Below are 24,567 nucleotides of genomic sequence, written 5' to 3'. Positions count from 1 at the left end.
AAGCAAAATAACTGTAAGACTGTATGGTGTCATTTGCGTGACCTCCACTATAGCGCCATCTCGTGGCTGTAAATATGCATGACTGGTTGGTTTTCATTTAGTTTCTCTTTTAGGCGCCTGATGGATATTTTTAATAATACATTCTGAGTCAATTATAAGAATAACCTTCTGAAAATGCAACAATCAAACCATATCCTGTGTTATCAATTACTCATTTTACCCATTACCATATAATTTTTCAGGCCCAACTGTGGAATCACTGAGTCAAATTAAACAATAAGCCTAAAATGAATTTAAAAATGCATAAATAAAACACTGCGTGACATTTTGTTGTGAAAACAACGGGTGAATAGGTGGCGATACATTAAGTGGCCAGTAGGTGGAAGTACCAAAAATGCTGCCAACGTGGAGGGAAACGTTTTACATGACGTCATTTGCGTGGCGACCGCAAACAGGAAGAAAACATCCGGTTGCCAGCTTTGGCCAGTTAGCTTAGTTTAGCTTAGCTCCAGCATTCATAACAGTAATGAGAATCAAGAGTGTCCGTGAGTCCTGTCATGTTGTATCCAAAGTAGGGAACCGCCCGGTTTATAACCAAAGAATATAAATCTCCTTGACTTTCCTTTGGTGCGCGAGTTGACATAAGGTAGGAGCACGTTAGCCTAGCTCGAAGGTTAGCTTAGCTGTCCTTAGCTGACAGGAAGCAGCAGCAGCAGCAGGCTGCAAGAGCAAATCATATTACATTAACCATGTTATTGACATATTCACTGTTTATCTCTCTGACAGTGTTAACGTGTTTTTTGTGATTGAATTACGAAATGGTGTAATCTGTTAATATATCAGTTAAAAAAAAAAGTTTTGGAGACTTCTGCCAAGGTCTGCAGTGTAGTGTAATAAGTTCGTTATTTTGCCAACCTTTACGACGAACATTACATGCAGAAGCACGAGCTTCTGACATTCTACACCCTTGTCCTTGTTTAGAAGTTTTGTGTTTGACTTTGCTCGTCCTAATCGCCACCATTCTCCAGGCGTGCCACATAAATTGCAGACTTCCTTACATTGTTCCTGTTGTCAACTGCACTTCATTTTCTGTTCTATTGCAACACATCTTGAGGAATGAGCTGCTTTGTCTGTGGTACTGTATTTGTTTTCAACATAATTATCTCCGGTTGATTATAGTTGCTACCTGATTTTGACGAGAAATGTAATTTGATTGAAGCGAAAGCAATGTTATACCTATGGCAGGGCAATATTTTTGCGGCTTACATTGGCCTACCTATTTTGAAACATTTCTCATTGCGGTAACTGGAATCAACTTTTACCAAAACCTCTGAACCCATTTCGCAAAACATGGGTGGTGCACTTTACAGTCATTTGTCTTCTCACACAAACAAGAATGAGATCATCTGTGTAGTTAGTTTTGAGTTGTGACAGTGACTCAGTTCGCCTCCCTGCGCTTTGCTTTTGTCCCTACAGGTGTGAATGAGTGACGTGGTGCCTCCCACAGCTCTCAGTGAAGTCCAGCTACGGTTCCTGTGCCATGATGACATAGACAGTGTGAAAGTGCTCTGTGGTGATTGGTTTCCAATCGAGTAAGAGTCCTTTTTTTGGAGAGGCTGAGCACCATTATGTATAATGAACCCAGTCAAACATGTTTGCATCTTAACATTTCTGGGGGTTGATTGCTGAATACCGACCCGTCTTGTCGTGTGACCCCAGGTACCCAGACTCATGGTACCAGGACATCACCTCGAACAAGAAGTTCTTCTCTCTCGCAGCCACCTTCAGAGGAGGCATTGTGGGAATGATTGTGGCCGAGATCAAAGGTCGGACCAAAGTACATAAAGAGGTAAGACATTTTTATGGTATGTAGCATTTTATTGTCAGTCCTCAATTTATGTGGAATTACTTTTCCAAGAGGCCACTGTCATGAAAACAATGCAAAACAAACATAAAGCATCCATGCTCCTTGTTGTATAAAGTGGTTATAGATGAAAGAGGAGCTCACGGAACTGTACACTGAATTGTATCGTAATTCTTCCGCAAATGCCGTTTTGTTTTTATGTATTGCGTGTGTCTGACTGTCAGGATGGAGATATCCTTGCCTCCAGTTTTCCTGTGGACACGCAGGTAGCCTACATCCTCAGCCTGGGAGTGGTCAAAGAGTTCAGGAAACATGGCATAGGTACTGTTTCCTTTATTGAAAACAAGCACTCGCAAGAATGCAAAACATTGTTTGACATTTGTCAACATAACCATCAGAACGATAAAGGTCACAAAATCTTAATTTGAATCAAATGAAAAATTGTGATTTATTTGAGCACTGATTGAGCTCTCCGTGCCCGTGTCTCCATTCAGGCTCCTTACTGCTGGATAGTCTGAAGGAGCACATTTCGACAACAGCCCAGGACCACTGTAAGGCAATCTACCTGCATGTTCTCACCACCAACAACACTGCCATCTACTTCTACGAGAACAGGGACTTCAAGCAACACCACTACCTGCCCTACTACTACTCCATACGTGGCGTCCTGAAAGATGGATTCACATATGTGCTCTACATCAACGGGGGTCATCCACCTTGGACAATATTATATCCTTTTGTTGAAAGAGGAATTGCTAATTACTCTGTTTGTCCTTGAAAGAGGTTTTTTTTTCTTCCGGTTTGCAGTGCATATTGTTTTGAGGAAATTAAGAGTCAACAAAAGTCAAAGATAATAATAGTTGTAGTTCAACTACTACTGGGGAGAGAGTGAAACCATTTAAACAGGGTCCAAACATACCGTTTTTTGATAGCTTAACCCATTTTTAAGAGTTGAGAGTCCCCATGCATCAAGGAGAAAAATCACCATCTGTGTGCTTACTGCTCTCGTCATTTTTATGTGTTGTGAATGACTTGCGAAACACAGTATACAAACACTCAACTGTACCGGTAATAATGCAAGAAGGTATATAATTGTATATATAATAGAATTGTAGTCTTAAGTCGTAATATTGCACGGTGTTCCAAACACATTGACTATTGTGATGTTAATATACAAGATCATTGCTCAAGGTAATCTTTTCAAGCTATGTGACAATCGGGCCAGATCTGATCGGAAGGAGAGGGGGACGATCAAATTTGGCCTGATTATCCGTATGCATGTACCCTTCTATCCTGCTTTCCTAGAACACATGAACAACATTATGAATGGGATGGCATGGGAAAGAACGCCAGCAGTCGCTATTTCTTTTGAAACGCCCTCGGGAGGCGCTACATAAATCTAAGCTATTCGTAGTAGCGGTAGTAATAGTTTAGTCTTATTTTAATTTGTTATTAAAATGTTGCAGGTCATTCAGGTTTTTTCCATGTTCGATTTGAGTTCCATGGAATTTGGGCGTCATCCGCATAACATTGAAAGTTTATTGATACAGTAGTCTTAAGCATATATTTTCCTTAACCTATTGTTCCACTGATTACATCCATCACATTGGTTCAACCCTAGCCAGCCTGAGCCCCTGCTCCATCCCACAGAGGTTGTATCGACAGGCCCAGTCTCTGCTGCGATCTCTGCTACCTTGGTCCAACATCGCCTCCAAGACAGGCATACAGTACAGCCGAACAATGTGACGCAACATTGCGGGTTCGTATCTCATGACGCATCACCGCTCTAGTTATTATTTTTTCCCTCAGCTTCTGATGGTATCTCTCCTTTTTTCTCCCCCAGGACCCCCAAGTGTTCCCTTTCTCATCAGTCTTCCCTAATGCAGATGTACATTCACACTGTCAGCATGCTGTGTATGAGATAGATTCCGGGTTCAACTTGCGTTTGATCTCCCATCTGCCGCCATGTTACCGCTGATTCAGTGCCTGTTTGCCGCGCGCCAGATCTGGATCCGTCGCTCTGAGCCCGCTGCTGAACATGGCGGTCGCACTGCATCGTGATGAAAAGCGCACTGTTGTGTTTACACTGAACACGAGCAATTTCGGGGAAAACATTTCTCATCAGTTATTCTATCCTGTCACTGCGATACCATTCCATGATTGCAAAAGTGGCGCGTCTTTAGTCTGCCATAGCAAAACTGAGCCGTATCACAGCTGTCGCTGAAACCAGATGACAGGGCGGAGGTCTTTGTTTTGGTGTGGAAGGGATTTTAAACGCACTATGAATTGCAATCGATAGAGTCCAGTGGTTCCAACGCTACCTATATTTCTGCCTTGCTTCATCCTATTCATTCACCTGTATGGCTACAATTAGTATATTATATATACTATGATGGTGATAATAGATTTCCTATACGATGTAATGTACAGTGTGTCTTCTATTGCTGCTGTCCATTTTTAAATCAGCACCCTTTCTCTTTGACTGGATAGAATGTAAGTCCATATCAAATTGTGACCTAGGGACCCGAGAACAAATCGCATTGGACTGTGAATCTAGCAGTGAATCTTTTAAGGCTTGTAGTGTAAAGCTAGTAATTTATTGGGAACAACGAAACACTGCAGTTTGGCAATTATTTTAGTGTCACTCGTGTGTCAAATGCTGTTCCCTTTTGAAAACGGATGAAATTCATTTTCTTTGTGCAATACCTCAATGTACTGTATCTGTGACAGCGCTGACAAACGAACAGATTTGAGCTGCAGTTGGAACGCGCTGCAACAGCTTGTCGCATTCGGCAGTCGCGTTCGAAGTGGCTCTTGGATCGTCTTGCAGAACTACCCACGTGGTATAATCCGTACAAAAAGGGCACCGTTGCTCAGGTCCTCATTGGGAAAGTTTTCAAATCACTGGATGCAGTTTGTCGCTTCCGTGTCTGTGAAGTTGCTGTCGATGCCGAAGACCGACCACGTTTGTCCCTATTTTAAATTAGAATTCAGATTTGATTTGAACACCTGCTTGATAGAGAGAGATTTGTTACATCTGTGTGTGTGCAAGGTCGGGAATTAGCATGCGTAAGGTGCCAAAGGTTGGTCGAAATACATTCATTCCTCTCCCGTTCCGCCGGTCTCGGGCGTGCCGGCGCCTTCTCGCCCGAAGATAGCTGGGGTTTACACCGCTCGAAATACATTCAGTTCCTTACACTGTACTTTCTCCATTTTGTGTTCTGTCGCTCGTCATATGTAACAGTGACTAAAATGTGTTGTTCAAACGTGTGATTGTCAAATGAACATTTCAGACAGTTTGTATGCAATACAATTTCCTTGGATAGTAACAATTACTTGACTTTGTTTTTTGTCTTTTAGTACCACTGATTAGGGTGGCCTTCATTCTCATCTTTGAATTGCTATTCTGAGAAGATTATGAATCTCAAGCATTTTCTTTGTTGGTTTTTTGAATCATAAACATTCGCCCGTTTTCTATGCGGCTTATCCTCCTTAGGGTGGTAATGGGTGAGCTGGAGTCTACCCGGTTGACTGGGTGACAGGCGGGTGGGAACCTGGATTGGTTACGAGCCAATCGCAAGGCACTTAAACAGTGCACAGTACATTTTTAGTGACTTCATAGTCATCCGTGCACATTCTCCGGACTTGTCACAAGGTGTCAGTGCTGCATTGTAGTTACGGGTGGCTCCTAGGTTTAAGACCGGAGTTCGCTTTTGGGGACGACATCATGCACACGCACGCACGCACGCACGCACACACAAACCGAAAGCTACCCTGCAAACAAACGATCACCCGAAAAACACTTTTCGCTTGCGTCATCTGATTACAAATGTCGGTCCATGTGTCGTTGCTTCACTGTTTCCCAACAAGTGTAGTGCAGGAAATTCTATCGGTCTGAAAATGGTTCATTAATTACAAATATATCTTTTTTTCCCGATATTTATCGGTGCCAGCGAAGCACACTGAGCAATGAAATGCTCTTCAATTCGAGGTGGCCTTTCATTCCACAGAATTAACCACGGTTCCCTGCGAGAATATTAGCTTCGTGCTCACTTAAACAGGCTCAACCTTCGCACACGTTAAGTCGATTGAGTTGAGATCCTTTTTTAAGGTTTCCTCTTTTTTGTGACATTTTTGCTAGGTTTTGCTGTAAGATTTTTCGAATGTAAAATGGGTGCCGTGCCTTTGTTCAATAAACGCGAAGAAACACCGGCTTGTTTAAACATACGTTTTATTATTTGCTGCTTGCACATACTTGTAAAGTCACAAACTGAATGGAGTATGGACATGATATAATATCTTGAGTGCGTCATTCGAAGAGTAGCGACCCTCTGTGGTGGGAAATAAAGTAGAAATACTTTGTTACTGTAGAGAAGTAGATTTTTCAGATATCTGTACTTGAATATTCATTTTTTTCCGACGAAAACAGAGATGGGTATGTTCCAACTGGGATCACACACCTTAATCACTCCCAGCCTTCCCAGTTAACATGGAGATTTGACTTCTAAAGGCGTCAATGGCAGGGAATGCGTTACTCTCCCTGGCGAGGTCTCTTCGACGGTTATACAGCGGAGGGCCCGTCGGGAAGCGGAATCTCGGATTCAGTGCGGTTTTCGTCCTGGCTGTAGACCAGTGGATCGGCTCTACGCTTTCGCGGAAGCAAAACATCGACAACGCTATTCGGTCGTGCCTCCTGCCTCTACTGTCTCTGACTGGCTATTTCTCCTCGATTTTGAAAGAAGAATTAGAGACATCAAATGGGGCCAGAGAGGGACGCTTTTTCCCCAAAAATAATTGTAATAATATTCTACTATCAGGTCGCATAGTCACTTTTAACATCCAGTATATGACAATTATTATTATTATTATTATTATTTCTTTTTTTTACACTACAAAACTCTGCCTTTAATCGTATGGACAGCATGTCGGTTGATAAAAGAGAACTCTACTTTTTTACAGAATAGGAATGCCGCCGCCATTGACGAGAAAAAAATAAAAATAATCATAATTGTTTTTAAAAAAATGCGTGTTGCGTTCCTGAACTACGGTGCATTCGTTTTTGCCTCGCGTTTTGGGAATGACCGCTTGTAGCTGGTTTTACGGTAACGTGTTATTGAGTGACGTCATTGTCGGAGTAACCCCGCCCACTCCGAAAAAAAGCGAGAGAGAGAAAGAGAGAGAGGGCGGGACGACCAGTTGCTGGAAGTTCCTGGATGAATCCAACCTCCCGACCTGAGCTCCACAGGAACAAACGGAACTTGACCAAAACACATTGTTACACGGTGCCACGCGGGACGAGACGGTGAGTGACACAAAGCAACACGACTGTTTACTTCTGAAACATTTTCGTCCCGTGGAAATTTCAACCGCGACGTTTCCTCGCTGCGTCCACTCGTGCGAATTGTATTCGAGTGAGTGTGTTTCGTGATGGGGATTCATTGTTTCTTGAAAACACACCGCTCCCTCTGAGATACGCAAGGTGAGCCTCTGTAGATGCTGACCGCAAATGTCATTGTGTGTGCCTTCGTGTGTGTGTGTGTGTGTGTGTGTGTGTGTGTGTGTGTGTGTGTGTGTGTGTGTGTGTGTGTGTGTGTGTGTGTGTGTGTGTGTGTAACAAATGCGTGTGTCCCCAAAGGGGAATTTGACGTTTATTTTTTTTATCCCCCCCCAAAATAATTTTGTTTGTTTGTTTTGAAACACTCATCTGCAACTATATTAAGAACTCTTGCACAATCGAACACAATGCGACGAAAACAACCACAAAATTGAGCCTTTACAAAGATACTGCTAAATTGTTTCAAGCGGTGTGTTCCAACTTACAGAATTTGAGCCAAGGCACATATTTTACATGGGAGAAAATAAAATGTCACTGCACACACCCAAACAAAAACGTTTAATGGATACACAGGTTAACTTATTACGGAGGCGTATTGCATTCACTTGGATAAAAAAAAAAAATATATATCCTGTTTTTATGAGTAATTTTATTAGGGCTTTGTTTTTTTTGAATATTTTTTTCCCGTTTTTCTGACAAATTATTTTTCTCGGTTTTTCTGTCTAATTCCCCCCTGTTTTATGACTACCCCCCCCCCCCGTTTCTCTGAGTAATTTCTTTCCTGTTTCAAAGAGTCGCTTGCAGTTCGCAGGTTCTCGCCTGAGTTCCATTTGTTACAATAAGTCAGAAAAACAAGTGGAAAAAAATAGTCAGAAAAACAGTGGGGTGGGGGGGATTACTCAGAAGAAAAAAAAAACTCAGAAAAACAGGGGAAAAAATAATCAAAACAGGGGGGGGGGGGAGGATTAGACAGAAAAACAATTAGTCAGAAAAACAGAAAAAAATATTCAAAAAAACAAAGCCCTCAAAAAAATTACTCAGAAAAAACAAGTTTTATCCAAGTGAATGCAATACGCTTCCGTAACTTTGTGCCTTCGGCCATCTAGTGGAAGAGCATTTATTATTCTTCCTGTCGCTATATGTCGCTGGTATAGATGGATAGAGATGAACAAAGATGCATTATTAGTAGTAAATAAATTATTTTCAGACGAGTGAGGTGAAATTGGATAATTGCACATCTGATCTGTCACGGCACGTTAATGTGCCACAGCACACTGGTTGGGAAGCACTAGTTTCAAGGGTGCATACTAGGGGGGGATAGTAAAGATAATCCACGGTACAAGCTTTACCTTGGTTTTTGAGCCACAGTTTTGTACACTTTTGGTTTTGTGCATTAGGAGAAAAAGTGTTTTTTTTCTCTCAAATTCTTTTTTTTTTTGCTTTTCAGCAAAACCTTCATTTTGTTGTGTATGAAATGTAACCTATTTCAGGTTAACCATTATTTAAACACACCTTGGAATGGTAAACTGCCTTTTATTTCTTGACAAATTGTATACATGTGACAATACAGTAGGATAAAACGTGTAACAAATTAAAAAATGAAATTTTGTATGTGTAACTGCAAAGCATGACCACATATTGGTCCTATATTTTGGCATGAGGTGATCACTCTTGCATGGAATGCTTGAGATATTATAATTGTAGTGTATATAATGCTAATATATCTTTGTGTTAGGCAGGTTAGAGTTAATGAGTTAAAGTGAATTACACTATTGCATTGTAATCAACTTCATGAAGAAAATAGGCTCTGGCTGTTTTGGACGAGACATGTAAATGTATAAAATGGAGAAAAAAAACAAAAATGTTATTTTTTTTTAAATGTTTATCAGTCTTTTGACATTTGTCATTTCTTGCTCACAAAGAGCCACCTGAAAATATAAGCAAAGCAAATTTATTTATGTAGCGCATGTCATGCAGACGGTAACTCAATGTTCTTTACATGATTAAAAGCATTTAAAAACAAACACAAAAAACAGCTTATAAACATTTAAAACAAAGAGAATAAAATAAAAGTACAATACAAAGAGCGTACAGTGCGAGAAATATCATTTAAAAGTGGAAATGCACTAAAAAGCATGAGGAAAAAAAGCAGAGTTTTGAAGTTGGACTTGAAAACATTCACACTTGGGGCGGACGTCACTTCTGTTGGCAACTTATTCCGTTTGTGTGCAGCTTAATGCGAAATGCCGCTTCACCATGAAGATGTATTGTTTTGTATTTTGGGGAGCAAGATAGCGTGAGGGGAGGTAAATGCGCTGCAACCAGGATTGTGCGTGTTTTCAAACGGATGAGCAGAGCTGCAGGGGCAGCCTAGTTGAAACATGTTGTGTGAAACATAAAACATCGGATCAGATGATTGGGTGGGCAAGGGGTGATGGGAGTTAATGGGTTTGTCATAAGAGCTGAAGTCACGTGGCTGACTACGACAGGTTGAAGTGCACTTTTTTTTTTTAAACAGTAACAGGCCAAATAGCTGGAGGTTGGAATCAAACACCTGCATATTAAACGTGATATTCCTTTCCGTGTATATATATATATATATATATATATATATATATATTGTTTGTTTTGTTTATTTCTACAGTGGAACCTCAATATAACGTACTAATAGGGGCAGGGGGTCGTCTGATGTAGCTGTTTTTTTTTTGGGGAGGCCGTATGCACCCGTATTACTGTACAGTACAAAATGATTGTTTTGTAGGTTTTTTTTTTTTTTCGTGGCGTAAAACACCCAGTATGGTACAAAGTTATTGTAGATAAATGTAAATAAAAAGCTTGAAAATGTTTGACAGTTTCCCATTTTATCCAAATGTAAGCAAATGTGTTTTATTCAATATCAGTTATATTGGGTTCCACGGTACAATCATTGAAGGAATTTGATAAATGTCAATGTCAGGGGTTGAGGCAGTTTTGAGGGACTCCTTCACAGAAAATGGAGACAAGGGCCCCCCTGACAACATCTGTCTGCCTCTGGACTCGACTATTGAAAACGTACATGCTGTACATCAGTGGTCCCCAAACTACGGCCCGCCTCCACATTTGGCCCGGCCCCCTGAACAGAACCAGAAACTCATTCTGATTTATTTTTTTTTAGTCTGGCCACACAATCGAGACTAATACACGCATAGAACGTGACATTCTATTCCACCCTTCTGCAGTCTGTACCCCCCCCCCCCCCCTCCCCTCCTAGACTCGCCCCTGTCAAATAGAACGGAATAATGGCGAAACGTGTATTCAGAATGCAGGCTATTTAACCTGCAGCGGACAAACGATATTTTTTTTTGTTCAATGCCAAGAAAAGGCTGTTTGTCTCATCTGTCGAGAGGCGGTGGCGGTATTCAAAGAATACAATCCGCGCCGACACTGTGAATGCCGTCACGCAGACAAGTATGAAAGCTTGCAAGGCCCAATGCGAGCAGACAAACTCTCAAAGCTAAAAAGTGGACCGTTAGCTCAGCAGAATACATTTGGACGCATTTCCTGACTTTTTTTCTGTGAAGATCCCGGAAAGGGTTCTTCATATTTGGTTGCGTGTGGCTTTCTGGAAAACAATAAATGTTTACATTTAGGCACCCCTGCCATCGTCACACTTTTGTTACCCTGTTACAAACTCCATCAGAGAAGGGAAAAGTTATATATATATATATATATATATATACATATGTAGAGACCCATTGCATTGAAGTAGATTGTCTGTCTCTGGGCCAAATTGGTAAAAACATGATCAAGAAGACGGCTGACGAACGAGCTGCACGTGTACTTTCTGTGTTTGAAGAACGTACTTCATTGAAATATTCTTATTCCAGTAATTAATGTAGCTCAATCCATTGGCTCTCAATCAGTCTGCTTAATCAGACCACAAAAAAATAACCTTATCACCATGGACACCAATTTCTATTTTGTACGTCCTCCAGGTAAACATATTCTTGGTGATATGGCTTTCGTAAAATCCACCCCTTTCCCTTTACATTGTACATGTATATCTGAATCATTTTGCACTGCCGAATCGCATCTAAGAATGTTCCCGTTTCTGACTGATATTTCCAGCACCTATTAATCGCCATTAAGGCCATCCGACCCGTGTATTCATTTATTCTGAATACATTTTGCCCGAGCCTCTCTTACAAATTTGCCAGCATTTGATAAAAACCTCAGCCAGTTCCCCTCACTCAGACTACATCCCATATCCAGATGATCACCGGGCTCCTTTCTTGTCACACGCAAAACAATGGGAAAATGATTTCTTAGCAGGCATAAAAGTCACTATTGAAAGTCACTTAAGTCATCTGTGAAAGCTGCGAAAAAATATTCTTAAGAAAAGACTTATGACCCACTTCCCACCAGCTGAGTGAAAATGTCGTAGGTCATGCTGACCCAGTTGTGACGAGTAACATGCGAGGCCCAGCAAATACCGTATGTCACAATTCTGTCTGAAGGAAAGGGAAACACACGTTTGTTATTGTAAAATGCAGTCGAAAATGAAGACAGGGAGATATATTGTGGCTTTTTCTGTTCCCAGGAGTCTTAATAACATGTCTGTGGCATGCTTTTGTCAAAATATTCCAAGGATCTGGAATTATAGGCACACATATTAAAGCATAATATTGGCGGACCAGACTAGACGGACAGTAGTTAGCGTCCTTAGCTTTTAGGTCACTGCGGTAACTCGGTCGATCAAAAGAGAATTAATGGAGACGTGAAACAGGCCAAGACAATGAATGTACTGCAGCGAATCTTGTCTGAATCTCAACGAAACACTCAACGCAACTCGAATGGAGGCGTATTACTGTATATTACATAATAGACCACAGTGTGTGTATGTCACGCACGGAGAAATTGACAACACAAATACCCCCGCATCGACGTGGTCACCGATTGTTGGCGATGAGAAGCTAATGCCAATCTGCGCATGCAACGAAACCCAACGCTCAGCTTCCCTTTTGTCTCGGACATGCTAGCAGTGGCACGTGGCTGCTTGATAGTGGCTCTGCATGATAGAATTTCAGACCGTGTCGCCTGGAAGTGGCCGATCGTGTCACTCTGGCAGCGTTTATGGAAATGAGCTTCGCTGATGCATGAAAGAGGGGCAGAAGTGCAGAACAGAGCACTCACCGCCGCATTTTCAGAGATAGCGAGATAGAAAAAGGTTTACTTGGTTGTTTCATGTCAAACTTGATTGGGTGGACGGGCACTCCCCAGATTTGACTATTGTATTCAAACAACGAAATAATAAATCTTCCATCATTCTGTATGTTTCCGTTAAACGGTAAGGTTTAAAGAGAGGGTTCCAAATAGGTGTCCACCAGACAGTGGACAGATACCGCGAGAAGTAGAAGTGATCTGGGTCAGAAACAGAAACATCCAGTAGCTTTTAAATGATTGCGTCTTGCTGGAAGTAACAAATGATCATTTGAGGTTACACGAGGTCAATCTGTGCCTTTTCTTCCGATGATATCGCTGAATTTGACTGACCGTCGAAGCGTTCGGTTCAAAACATCTAGTGGTGGGAAACGCGGAGTAACACACACTCCAACATGGCGGTATTTTGCTACCAATGACATCATGATACAGAAATTATGCAGTATGACTGGAATTGATGTGTTGGAAAAAACATCTGCAATATACCACCAAAGCTATTGTATGTTAATGCAGAAAGGACAACTTTTACCAAACGTCTTGCACAGTAGTAGCATACACAGTAATTCTTCAGTCTAGTAAATCCAGTCAATTTTTTCTAGTTTTCGTCGTGCTGCTTTTTTCCCCCATGAAAAAGGCATGACAAAAAGAATGACAAAAATGATTTGGAAAAAAATATATATATATTTTTGGAAACCTGCAATATATATTGTGATGTGAAATAATACAGATCAGAAAGGAAAAGAAGAAGATTGGGAAAGTCCATTTCCTACGCGAACTAGTTCAAAGTTCAGTTTATCGTTCCAAAAATGAACTACCGTACTTTCACGACCGTAAGGCGCACTTAAAAGTCTTCCATTTTCTCCAAAGCGGACGGGGCGCCTTATGTGTTCCAAAATCTGTCAATTTGTTGTTGTGTGACTTTAACGAGCGCTCCGCTTGACTGACTGGGAACATTTCCTGCCGACACGCTGCTCATATAGAGGAAGATATCCAAAGACGTCCGCACGTGACTGAGGACATCATGCGGACGTTAAAGGGGGAAGGGTGCGCGTGAAAGACACGCCCCCAGTAGGTATATAGTTCCGGTTTGTGCATCGGTTCGGCTAACGACCCCCGAAAATGTCACCTACGAAGAGACACGCTTACGAAGCGCAGTTGAAACTGCAGGCCGTCAGTTACGCGGAGGAACATGGGAATCGAGCAGCCGCGAGAGAATTCAAGATCGAGGACTCCACGGTTCGCAAGTGGAGGAAGGTTAGGAAAAGCAGCTTCGCCAAGTCAAGAAGACGAAGCTGAGTTTCCGCGGAGACGAGGCGAGTTGGAAGACCAACTCGGGCAATGGATTAATGAGCAAAGAACAGCCGGGAGAAGCGTCTCGACAGTCGCCATTCGACTGAGGGCAATAACTCGGAGCGTGACGTAGGAACTCCGACCGCTGGACATCGTGTAAACAGGGCGTTCAAAGTGAAGTTGCGAGCGGCGCGGGAGCCATGGATGACAGGTGGCGAAGACATCTTTACTAAGGCTAGGAGGCAGCGCCGGGCGAGTTAGGCCACAATTTGTGAATGGATTGCGGATGCTCGGGCCCACGTGTCCGCTTGCAGTGTTGTTCGAGCTTCCGTAAAAGCCGGCATGATTTCTGAGGAGCCGCACGGCAACGAGACCGACTCCGACAACGACGAGAGGGAACCCGGGGTGTTTGATGGAGAACTCGCCCAGCTGAACATATGAGGACTTTGATGGATTTGTGGATGAGGATTGATCCAAAAATAACGTGAGTACATTTTGTAAATACTTCAATAAAGTACAACCGAACTCAGTTTTGCTCCCGCTGCCTTTTTAAAAACATGTTTTAGCGTGCACGCTAGCGTATGTTTTAAGCTCGCGTATGTTTTACCATGCCTGCGTCCAATAATCCGGTGCGCCTTATGGATGTGTTAAATACAGAAATAGACCCCGTAACTTGAGACTGCACCTTTTAATACGGTGCGCCTTCTCCTCCTTCTTCTTTCAATCTTTGAATCTTTTGAACGTGTCCAAACTAGTCCTCCTGCTGGTCACTTTTATTATTACAGTTGATTAACTGTCTATTGCAGCAGACCCTGACTCAAACAAAATATCTGCAGCCCCAATGGATATTAACATCTTTTGTCATTTTCAACCGTTCGGCTGTAATGATGCAACTTCGGGTATGTGGATTTTGACGATACGTTGGTGTGAAATACGGGTTGCATTCACTGAGGGGATGTGGCACTGACGCATGTTGAGGATGAATCATCCTGTCGCAGGATCGGGACCCTCTTCTGCAGTTACGTCAACACATCCCATTAGGCCTTCTGCATGCGTACGCACACCCACACATGCTTTCAAGCCCACAAAGAGCGCGATATAATAGGTTGTTTGTGTTTGAGGTTCACGCTTTCTGCCTTAACGGCTCAGCACTGGCTGAATAGCGGATGTGAATTAGCCTCTGTCACATACCAATGCATTCAGGTCTTCAAATACCTGCCTGAAGCTCATCACAACCTTTGCCCACTTCATGTTATGCAATAAGAGCTGGGAACCAGTCATTTCTCCTGACCCCAAATGATCTGCTGATCTTGGCATAGCATAAAGAAGTGTTTGAATTCCTTGTGTGACTTTGCACATTTGATATACGTAGAGGTCCAACACTTAATCAACAACTAACCCGTTATTAAATTCATCGATTGCGATTTTGATAATCGAGTGTGTTACAGCCCAAACCAGTAACTGATTCATAACCAGTTTAATTTAGGGATGCACCAAAAATTCGGTCACCAAAATCTTCGGCCGAAGACGGCCCGAAAGGGCATTTGTCCGTTTTGGGCCAAAAGACTTCTCTCTCTCCGAAACAACACGACCGAAACAGGATATTGTTATGACAGAAGCAAAAACCACGGCGGTGCGCGGCCGTGTGCGATTGACATTGTCCCAGATTATCGCGCGACTCGTCACTTAAAACCGCGTACGCTCCTTGAAGTCTCGGCGCTCTTTGCACAATGGTCATTGCACCGGACTATTGCAATATTAGTCATTCGAAGTGCTCTAAGTGCTTGAGGACTTTTTGCACAATTGTCAAAAAGACAAAAATAATTCCACCGGCATGACCAGATAACTAGCAACCTTGTATTGCTCAGCGACTGTTTTTTTTTCCCAATGTCTTTCTGGCTCCAAAGTTTTTCTCTGTCAATCGACCGTCTGTTGTCGTATTCGAGCGGCTCCAACGACCGGAGACAAATTCCTTGTGTGTTTTTTGGACATACTTGGCAAATAAAGTTGATTCTGATTCTGATTCTGAGGGGACAACCGCACGTTTTGAAGCCACGCGCCGCATCACGTCAATGGAGAGGGCGTCTGACGCTCGGCATGTCCTCGGATAGAAAAAATGTTTGTTTTAATCTGGAGCGGTGATGCGGTGACGGCAGAAAGCTCCTCCAATGGGAGCGGGACTGGCGGAGTGATTCTTGAGTGCTATTTTGGCAGACTTGTACTGGAAACGGCAAGGGTGGAATGGAAGAAGGCATAATAATTGCGGTGACCCACTATCTTGAACTTTGGGCCAATAAAAAAATTCTAAACCGAGACATCTCTGCTACATTTTTTTTTTTTTTTTTTTTTTTGCTGCTGCTGCTGCTGCGTCACCTCCTCCTCTTTAAAATAAGCAAAATTGGGGCTTTCTTGTCCAACAATGACAAATACATATTGCTGAGTTGCGGTCCACTCAGAGGGGAAAGCTCACCGCTTCCAAATATGGGATGGCCGCACCCCCGTTGCCGTCATCGTTGCGCTTTGAAGCGGGGGCTTTGAACGTTGAGCAAGTGCAGCGTGAAAAGGCCTTCATTTACTAATCGTCGCCTCCATGGCAGCAAATAAGCTCGACATCTGACAAGCGTCGTTATCACGAAGGGAGGAGTAATTTAACGGGAGAGACGGAGAATCCATGCTAATTGCTAAGCTATTGTTACGTGTAGTCGCGAAAGACAGAAATACTGAGGCGTGGCTGGAACCTTATTTTAGTGGCGAGTACCAAGTTTGAAGAGCAAACAAATACTGTGAGTGTCTGGAGAGAAAATACTACACGGCGACACAGGATGCTGCCTGGAACCGAAACGGAAATGGATTAGTACGTCGCCGCATACAATATGTCACAGAAGAGGGGCCGAGAAGGTTAAAAGTACATTATTGCTAATGCATATTAATAATATAAGAACCTTTTTTTTAGTTCCAAAATGGGGAAATTGGCATCATTTTAGCAGCAATAATAGATGCAGGAAATACAAAAATAGCATGTACGAGAAGATATTTGTACAATTACACAAACTAGAAACCTAAGCTATTGTCCGTGCATTAACTATCCAATCCAACAGACACGATATTGCCAAAAGTATTCGTTCACCTGCCTTGACTCAGAGATGACTTTTAAGTGCCATCCCGTTCTTAATCCGTAGGGTTGAATATGACATCGGCCCACCCTCAGCAGTTGTAATATCTTAAAACACTTTCGGAAAGGCTTTCCACGAGGTTTACGAGGAGTGTGTTTATGGGGATTTAGGACCGTTTTTGCAGAAGCGCATTTGGGACTTTACACACTGATGTTGGACGAGAAGTCCTGGCTCTCAGTCTCCACTTCTTCAATTTATCCAGAAGTGTTCTGGAGGGTTGAGGTTGAGGATTGTGCAGGCCAGTCAAGTTCATCCACATCAAACTCTCTCATGGATGTCTTTGGGAACTTTGATTTGTGCACTGATGCACAGCCATGTTGGAACAGGATGGGGCCATCGCCAAACTCTTCCCACAATGTTGGAAATGTCCAAAACGTTAGCCCCTGAGCTCCAGTCAAAGGAACTCGGAGTGCTTCAGCATGCCGAGACATTTTGGACACTCCAACAGTTCGGGGATGACACCTTCCTGTTCCAACATTTCTGTGCACATTTGCAATCGCATATTGCTGTCTGCACTGGTGTGATTTCATGTTTGTCTCCAGATTGGAATAATTGACCACGCCACTATTTGCAATCTCGTTGCTTGCCCCGATGAAGAGCTTTTGCGGTCTGCTCGCGAGGCCCAGCGGGATGGGAGGCGACAGGACTTCCTGCCGCACAAAGAGGATGGTCACATTCAAACAATTCAAGGATCTCACCTCGGACGTGGTCAGTGGAGAAGAGAGAATTTTCATAGGTCCGTTTTAGAGGGATCCTGTTTTTAAGAGACGTACAATGAAACGTTGAGACCGTACAACCGACGTTACAACTTCAATATTGCATCGCGAAAACCATATGTGGGTATAGAATTGAACGTATTCAGATGCAGATTAAATTCATGTGCGTCTGCTGGTGACGTCCGTGGTGCAGTAAATGTACACTTTGTTTCTTAAATGTATGATCTTCGATATTGGCAAAATTGTCAAGTTTTGTTGATGATCTATCATGTTTACATGAGTTATCATGTAAACTAATGGCCAAAGCTTGTGTCGCTGTTGGGAGCACTTTTTCACACGACAAAATAACTTGATATAAAATATAATAACGAAATGAAATTCTTGCGAGGTGGAAAAGCTTTCAGTGGAATGTCGATTTTACAAGGCCATATTCAGTTGCAATACTTGTCTTGTCGTAAAGGTTTCGGGACTGTGCTCCAAAGATATATTTCAAAGTGTTCCCCCTTCAACGTGGGCCGGACGATCAACCAGCACGTCTGTAAAGAGATCCTGCCTTGTTGGCAATTTGAGAAGAGGCGAGAGTTGCGGCAGGACAACTTGTGGCTGCCTCATCACGACGACACACCTGCTCACATTGCCCTGAGCATCTGACAGTTCCTGGCCAAGGCGAACGACTTCCCCCTTCGCCCGACCTGGCTCCCCTGTGAATTTTTATTTTTTATTCCCCCTCCCAAGCTCAAGGGGGGGGGGGGGGGGGGTCATCAAAGGGACCCGTTTTGAAGACTTGGATGACATCAAGATGTTCCGTGCTGAGGATTGGAGAAGAATTCTTCCAAACTGGGAAAGTGCGGTCGACTGCGAGGGGATTACTTTGAAGGGGAAAGCTTGTACTTGGAATTTCAAATATGTCTTTAGTGATACCAGTCCCGGAACTTAACTGACACATCTTAGAGATGAAATTTTGACACATTAAATGCTGATATCGTCCTACTTTCCATTGAACTGCAGTGTACTCGTTACGCTTAAAAAAAATGTCAATTTCCTGTGAGGCGGTGAGATGAGCAGATTGTTGAAATTGGTCATCCTTCCTGTGCATGTGTTCGCATGTCTTCATTCGTGTGCGGGTATTTGCTTTAGCAGCGGGGTTTCTGGGTAGAAGTATGGAAAGTTGCACAAGACTGTGTGGAAATTGTATTACAGTTGTTTGATTTGATTGTGTTGTGATATTCATTAGCTACCACTTAATCACTTTTTTCTTCCTTTTCTGCTTCAGTGTTTAGTTTCGTTCTACACACGTTCTCTATACTATCATGGGAAAAAAAATAATAGACCCCCCTTGTTTTTTCAATTTCTTGTTCATTTGAATGCCTTGTACCACTAAAGGTCCATTTATTTGGACACGTATCATGATAACACCACTAAAGGTATATTACCTGCAGAATTTCAATGAACGTGACAAGAATGCAGCTGATTCCATAATCCTCAAAGTGCGGCGGACGTGCACGGGCTCTCTCGTAGTCTCCAAAAGAATGATTCAATTAAATACAAATACAAATGTACATTTAAAACATGACATTCAATCAAACTTAGACTGAAGCTTGTTGCTATGCATCCAACCTGTTGTAACTTAGCATTTTTCTTTCCAAGTACAGTACAGTCAGTTATATTTCACTTTTAAATTACATTTGCATTGAATCTTTAAGAACATTTATCCTGATCCATTTTTTATGCACAACACTTTTGAACTAAATCACTGGAGTAGCATTTTGTTGTCTTTCCCAAGTGCATTGTACCGGTAGAGGCGTGAGGTTAAATGAGTTATTCTATCATGAGACAGATGACCTTGCGACAGTTGGGTCACTTGTCTCTTCATCTTGCTGTTATTCTGCCTGCACATTCACTGCCCACTTCACCTCCGCAATCTAATGAGTCTATATCAAGCATTCTGCCTTTTATAAAAATAATTCCGTTTTGATTGAAATCGTCAGAGAGGTTTTCATTGAACAATTTGGAAGACTGGGGGGAAAAAACCTTCCTCTCGCGTGCATAGTGAAGTCTTCTTTCCTCTCTTTGCTCAAGTGTCGCTTTCGAAGGGGGTTCTAGTGGGCCGCTCTCGCTTCTGTCATCCCCATATGTTTTTGGGCAGTCCGTCTCCTTCCAAACCTCAACCCAAACCCCTTCTGGCCTCCTCTTGTGAGTCCAGACCCAGACTGAGTCTTGAAATGTCTCTGCGTTGGGAGCCTAAAGGTGACGAGGGTTATACGGTGATGGGACTGTTTTGCCAGCGAGCAAACAGGATGTAAACAGTGTGAACGTTCTGTTAAGTTAGTTCTTTGAACCGTGCGTGCTGTAATAATACGTGTGATGTAGAGTCAACTTCATGAATTGTTACAGCTAAAACTTGTATTGATTTATTTTCAAATGTATACAGGAGAACCTCTGAGGTTGAACACAATTAGTTTCCAACTCGTCGACCCGATTTGTTCAAATGTTTCCTGTTGGGTTTGGCAACGGAATTGATTCTGCAATAGACCGATTTCAATTCTTACCTTCAGAAAACCTTTCTTGAATGTAGCGGCTTTTCAATAGAGAGAAAAACATTCAGTTAACTGCTGTATAATACAATGAATACGCGGGACTCAAAAGGCAAAACGACGTCATCCTTGTTGTCATGTAACAGATGCAGAATTTGCAGTGGTTGCTTTTTACCATGAACTGTCATTTTAAGTGTCAAAAAGGTCATTGTATTGCCAAGCCTAATGCAAACTTTTGTGTGCGCGCCCCAATTATGACCCTACATGGCAGACGTGTGGACGCGCTGGTCAACGTATAGCGGTAGAGAACTGTTTCTGTACTACTGAACTGTTTCTGTACTGTCTATCATCAAAGGTGTTGACCGACGGTCATTCCTTTTTATTCTTATTGGTGATAATTTAGTGTCACTTTAGCCGTACTGTACACTTTTCCTTTTTTTGGGTTGTGACTTTTTTCCCCTCTGCTATCTGTGGTGGAATCATGCATGATGCTGTGCCAGATGGTAAGGTTTTGTGCAGCTTTGGAACTTTATACACTGAAGCAAAATAGAAAAAAGGAAATGTGCAGTGAATATTGGGACACCTGATAGAATACATTAAGTTAAGACGGAACCAGGTTGAGGCTAGGGTGTCCCCTTTGGAAAACGAGTTGCCCACCCCTGATTTAGAGGTTTCCATTCACCTAACATCCATATTTTTGGAATGCGGGAGGGAACCGGAATACCAGGAGAAAACCCCGTACAAGCTCAGGAAGAACACGCAAAGTTGGAACTGGCTAAGATTGGAACCAAATTGGATAAATGTTCCCAACGATTCCAATATGAGCTCCCTCACGTAATAGCCCGAGTTGTTCTTCAGGTATGATTTAGGGGTTGAAAGGCAAAAACGCAAACTTGACGTGCATGAACTTAAGGTATTTATTTCGTGTTACTACACTGATCTTATCCTCCACCCAGATAGACTGTTTGATTGCTTTTAGGTGCCGACCTATTTTCTTCTACCGCCATGTCCTATCAGGCACGATCAACGACCCCACCGTTGAACTCTGGAGGATCACCAACCACTGTGTCAAAAGGTATTACGAGCAGTGTCGGAAAAGTGCACAGAATTTGTTCAAATCATCTCCGAAAGTAGCCGACGCGTTTTTGTTTGGATGCAATCGGGAGCGAGCTGCCGTGTAGCAGAGGCGTGTAGCGTTGTGAGCTAACGTGTTTTTTTGTTTTGTTCTTCTCATCCAATCAGAGTCCCTCAGGCCTCCAGTGTGCAAACACCGAGACCGCTCCCCCTCCCCCATACGGGGCTTTAATATACCCAGCCCCATGCCCACTCGCAGGAACAGGACCTGCTCAGCGTGAGGGCGCACACGCACACGCACACGCACACGCACATCATTTGCAGGCTTTCTAGGCATTTTTGAGAACCAAACTAAAGAAATGTCACACCAACCTTCTGGTGCAAAATGTTCTCAAATCTGCTGTTGAGCAATGAAATAGCGCACATCAGGTGGGCTGGCAATGTCGCTTTTGCTCAACAACAACAAAAACACAGTGAACAAAGTTTGTCATTTCAAAAACGAGGTTGGTTAGTTACAGAGAGAGTTTTTGGTTATCCGATCATGTGACTTCAAAAGGTTCTCAGAATTGTAGCGTCACAACACGCAATCTCGATGCCTTGTGACTCGAACAAGCAGTGGTGCAAAGTAACAAAGGACAAATACTCTTTACTTAAGTAAATTATTGTGGGTTTCTACTTTTTCTGGACTTTTTACTTTTAATGTGTATATTTGAAAACCTCATCTATACTTTCTATCGGATATAATTCCATCCTCATTTTTTACTGAAGTACATGAGTTGAATCAGTTCTTTTACTTTAACCAGAGTCCGTGTCGCATTATTTGTCGTACAGAGTTTACGTACTTTGCCACCTCTGGTAACAAGGGCATCACTGTCTTGTGTCGACGTAGTTGGATGTTCTTCATCATTTCCTTAACTCCTTTCGATGCAGGACTGCTCGTGCAGCAGAGGGTCCGGTTTTTTCTGGCGTGTGCAAATGTTTTTCCCGCGCCAAAGGTCATGGCTTCATCACACCTGCGGATGGAGGAAGTGACATCTTTGTCCACATCTCAGAGTAAGCGCATGTGGGTGCGTGCGTTTGCCATACGTGTTGAGCAACTCCCATTGTGGTACCATTCACTCCGATAAAGAAGATGCAATACCAATATGACATAATGTGACAATATAGTACAATAATACGGTGCAATATAAGATGAAGTGCTGTACAATTGATACATACAAGCAAGATGGTTTGCTCTTTTTAACACCCTGACATCTATAACCTTGAAAAAAAAAAAAATCACTTTCATGTAACAGAAACCTGTTATATGTACTGTGCAATTTTTCAGCTTTTTACAGTTCGGAACTCCACTATATCACGTTTTTTTTTTGGAGGCAATTGTTTTTTTATGGGTTTTTACAAGATACCAATACTTACTTGAATGCCCTTGCGTATCGGAAAGGAGAGCCACAGTCGCAGATGCGGTTTTCAGTCATTTATTGAACGTCGGGAGAACAGTAAAACGCATACACTCACGCAGGAGCTGTTGGCAGCCACAGCTCACGGCCAGAGACTCGCATGCAGACTCGCCGACGTTACACGCCACCCCGCAAGGCGCCGCCTCTTCAAGTCTCCGATATCTGCAGACACAATAATACATACACTACAGTGTGTGTGTATATATTTCTTTGCGTTGAAATACTGTATATTTAAACATGATTTCATGAAGTTGAAATATGTTCACGGCAATCTTTTATAGGGTCCCTTGACTGCTGATTCTCACCTATTGCGGGTGGTTTGTAGAACATATCCCTCGTGATAAATGGGTATTCGCTGTATATAGATAGACATATTTCTGAAACTCACGGGATGCTGTAATGGCAAGTTTGAGGAGCCTTTACCCACCTATGGCCTACTATCAGGATTTTCTTCAACAATATTAACTGATGCAAATTATATGGAGTAAGGAAACTGTGCTGTGACGACATCACCAGCTGTTCTAAGCATTCTTTAAGAAATGTCTTTTTTTTTTTTTTTTTTAAACCATTTTTATTAGATTTTTTTTATAAATGTGACAATGTTCTCCTCTCTTCCTAACTGCGTATCGTTCCGTTTCACACGATAATCGCAGAGTCTGTGGATCAGCCGATCTCACACATAAAGGATTTACAATCGGAACTACTGAACATTGCTAAATGTTTACGACCGTTGGCCCGGACCATGGTTTGAGCAGATCTGGGAGGAAGAATCACTCTTAAAACACCCCACACCACAAGATCATCGCTCATTTGAATCTTTTACAGACCTCCTCGAATGGGGCTTTGCTAACATTGATCAGAAGGGGGAAATCAGGCTCCAAGTCGATATTTCGTGTACCCGGCCTGATATTGCATCTGGCACAGAGGGCAAGATGTTTGGTAAATTGAGTGTAAACTGTTCTATGTTTCAGCATTGAGGGTGAGTACGTGCCAGTGGAAGGTGACGAGGTGAGCTACAAGTTGTGCTCCATCCCTCCAAAATTCGAGAAGGTCCAGGCGGTCGAGGTAACCATCACCCACCTTAAGCCGGGAACCAAACACGAGACCTGGACCGGAAACGTCGTCAACGGCTGAATGCTTGAATGGCACGTAGAACGACGAGTACTAGACGATGGGGTTAACTGCCTGAAGCACGCAATTTGCTTAAAATCATTCATCTTTTTTTGCCCTCTGGCAAATGGAAGTCTATACTTTGGAACAAAAACATATAGTTGGTTTGACGGGTGTATGAATAGAATTATGGTGGACATACTTATTACATAAAAGGCTTACAATATATTGTCACACCGAACTTTTTGACACTTGACCTTGTTTGAAGTTGTGTCATTATTTGAAAATAAGTACTGTATTTGCCTTGCAGTTTACCAGCTTTCTTTGCTACATTAAGGCCACAACTGAAATCTTAAGGCTGTTGTTAATTCATATTGGAATGTCTGGTGGTCCAATGTTGCAAAATGTTTCTTTTTTCTTTTAACCAGGTCAACACTGTGCCTATTTCTGCCATCAAAACTTAAACTTCTTGTGCCTATTACACGTGGCCTGTATTTGATCATGTGTGGTTGGATATAGTGAGTCTATTAAAGAGTTGTCATCGTGTGAGTTTTTGCCAATTTCATGTGAGTTTTTGCGGCGCACGGCTGCACTTCAACCTACAAAGTCGAATGGCACAAAAGTGGTGGGCTATAATATGGGCTTCAACAGAAAATTCAAATGGAAGCTCGGGGCGATGGTTCACAGGTTCCTCTTGCTTTTATTGTGATGCCACCACAGAAGTGGACCAGTGAGCGCAAAGAGGAAGAGAGTGCTGATAACCATAGAAGCGGATGTGAAACTTATTGTCACATGAGAAAACGTGCGGCTGCTCA

General features: G+C 42.5%; 2 protein-coding genes across 2 annotated transcripts; both read left to right on the top strand.

Moving 5' to 3' along the window:
• Nucleotides 1-455: 455 nt before the first annotated feature.
• nat15 (N-acetyltransferase 15 (GCN5-related, putative)) lies at nucleotides 456-5,199 on the top strand. Its single transcript, XM_061700553.1, has 7 exons — nucleotides 456-646; nucleotides 1,477-1,592; nucleotides 1,720-1,849; nucleotides 2,089-2,185; nucleotides 2,359-2,593; nucleotides 3,454-3,623; nucleotides 3,708-5,199. Exons 2-6 carry the CDS (start codon nucleotides 1,483-1,485, stop codon nucleotides 3,608-3,610), a joined length of 729 nt encoding a protein of 242 aa, XP_061556537.1. The 5' UTR covers nucleotides 456-646; nucleotides 1,477-1,482; the 3' UTR covers nucleotides 3,611-3,623; nucleotides 3,708-5,199.
• A 1,836-nt stretch (nucleotides 5,200-7,035) lies between these two features.
• On the top strand, nucleotides 7,036-24,301 carry carhsp1 (calcium regulated heat stable protein 1). The gene is made up of 5 exons (XM_061700003.1): nucleotides 7,036-7,166; nucleotides 21,091-21,186; nucleotides 21,354-21,462; nucleotides 22,116-22,238; nucleotides 23,614-24,301. Exons 2-5 carry the CDS (start codon nucleotides 21,117-21,119, stop codon nucleotides 23,774-23,776), a joined length of 465 nt encoding a protein of 154 aa, XP_061555987.1. The 5' UTR covers nucleotides 7,036-7,166; nucleotides 21,091-21,116; the 3' UTR covers nucleotides 23,777-24,301.
• Nucleotides 24,302-24,567: the final 266 nt, after the last annotated feature.

Source organism: Phycodurus eques, chromosome 16, assembly GCF_024500275.1.
Source record: "Phycodurus eques isolate BA_2022a chromosome 16, UOR_Pequ_1.1, whole genome shotgun sequence".
NCBI lineage: Eukaryota > Metazoa > Chordata > Actinopteri > Syngnathiformes > Syngnathidae > Phycodurus > Phycodurus eques.
This window is presented reverse-complemented; position numbering and strand designations above follow the sequence as displayed.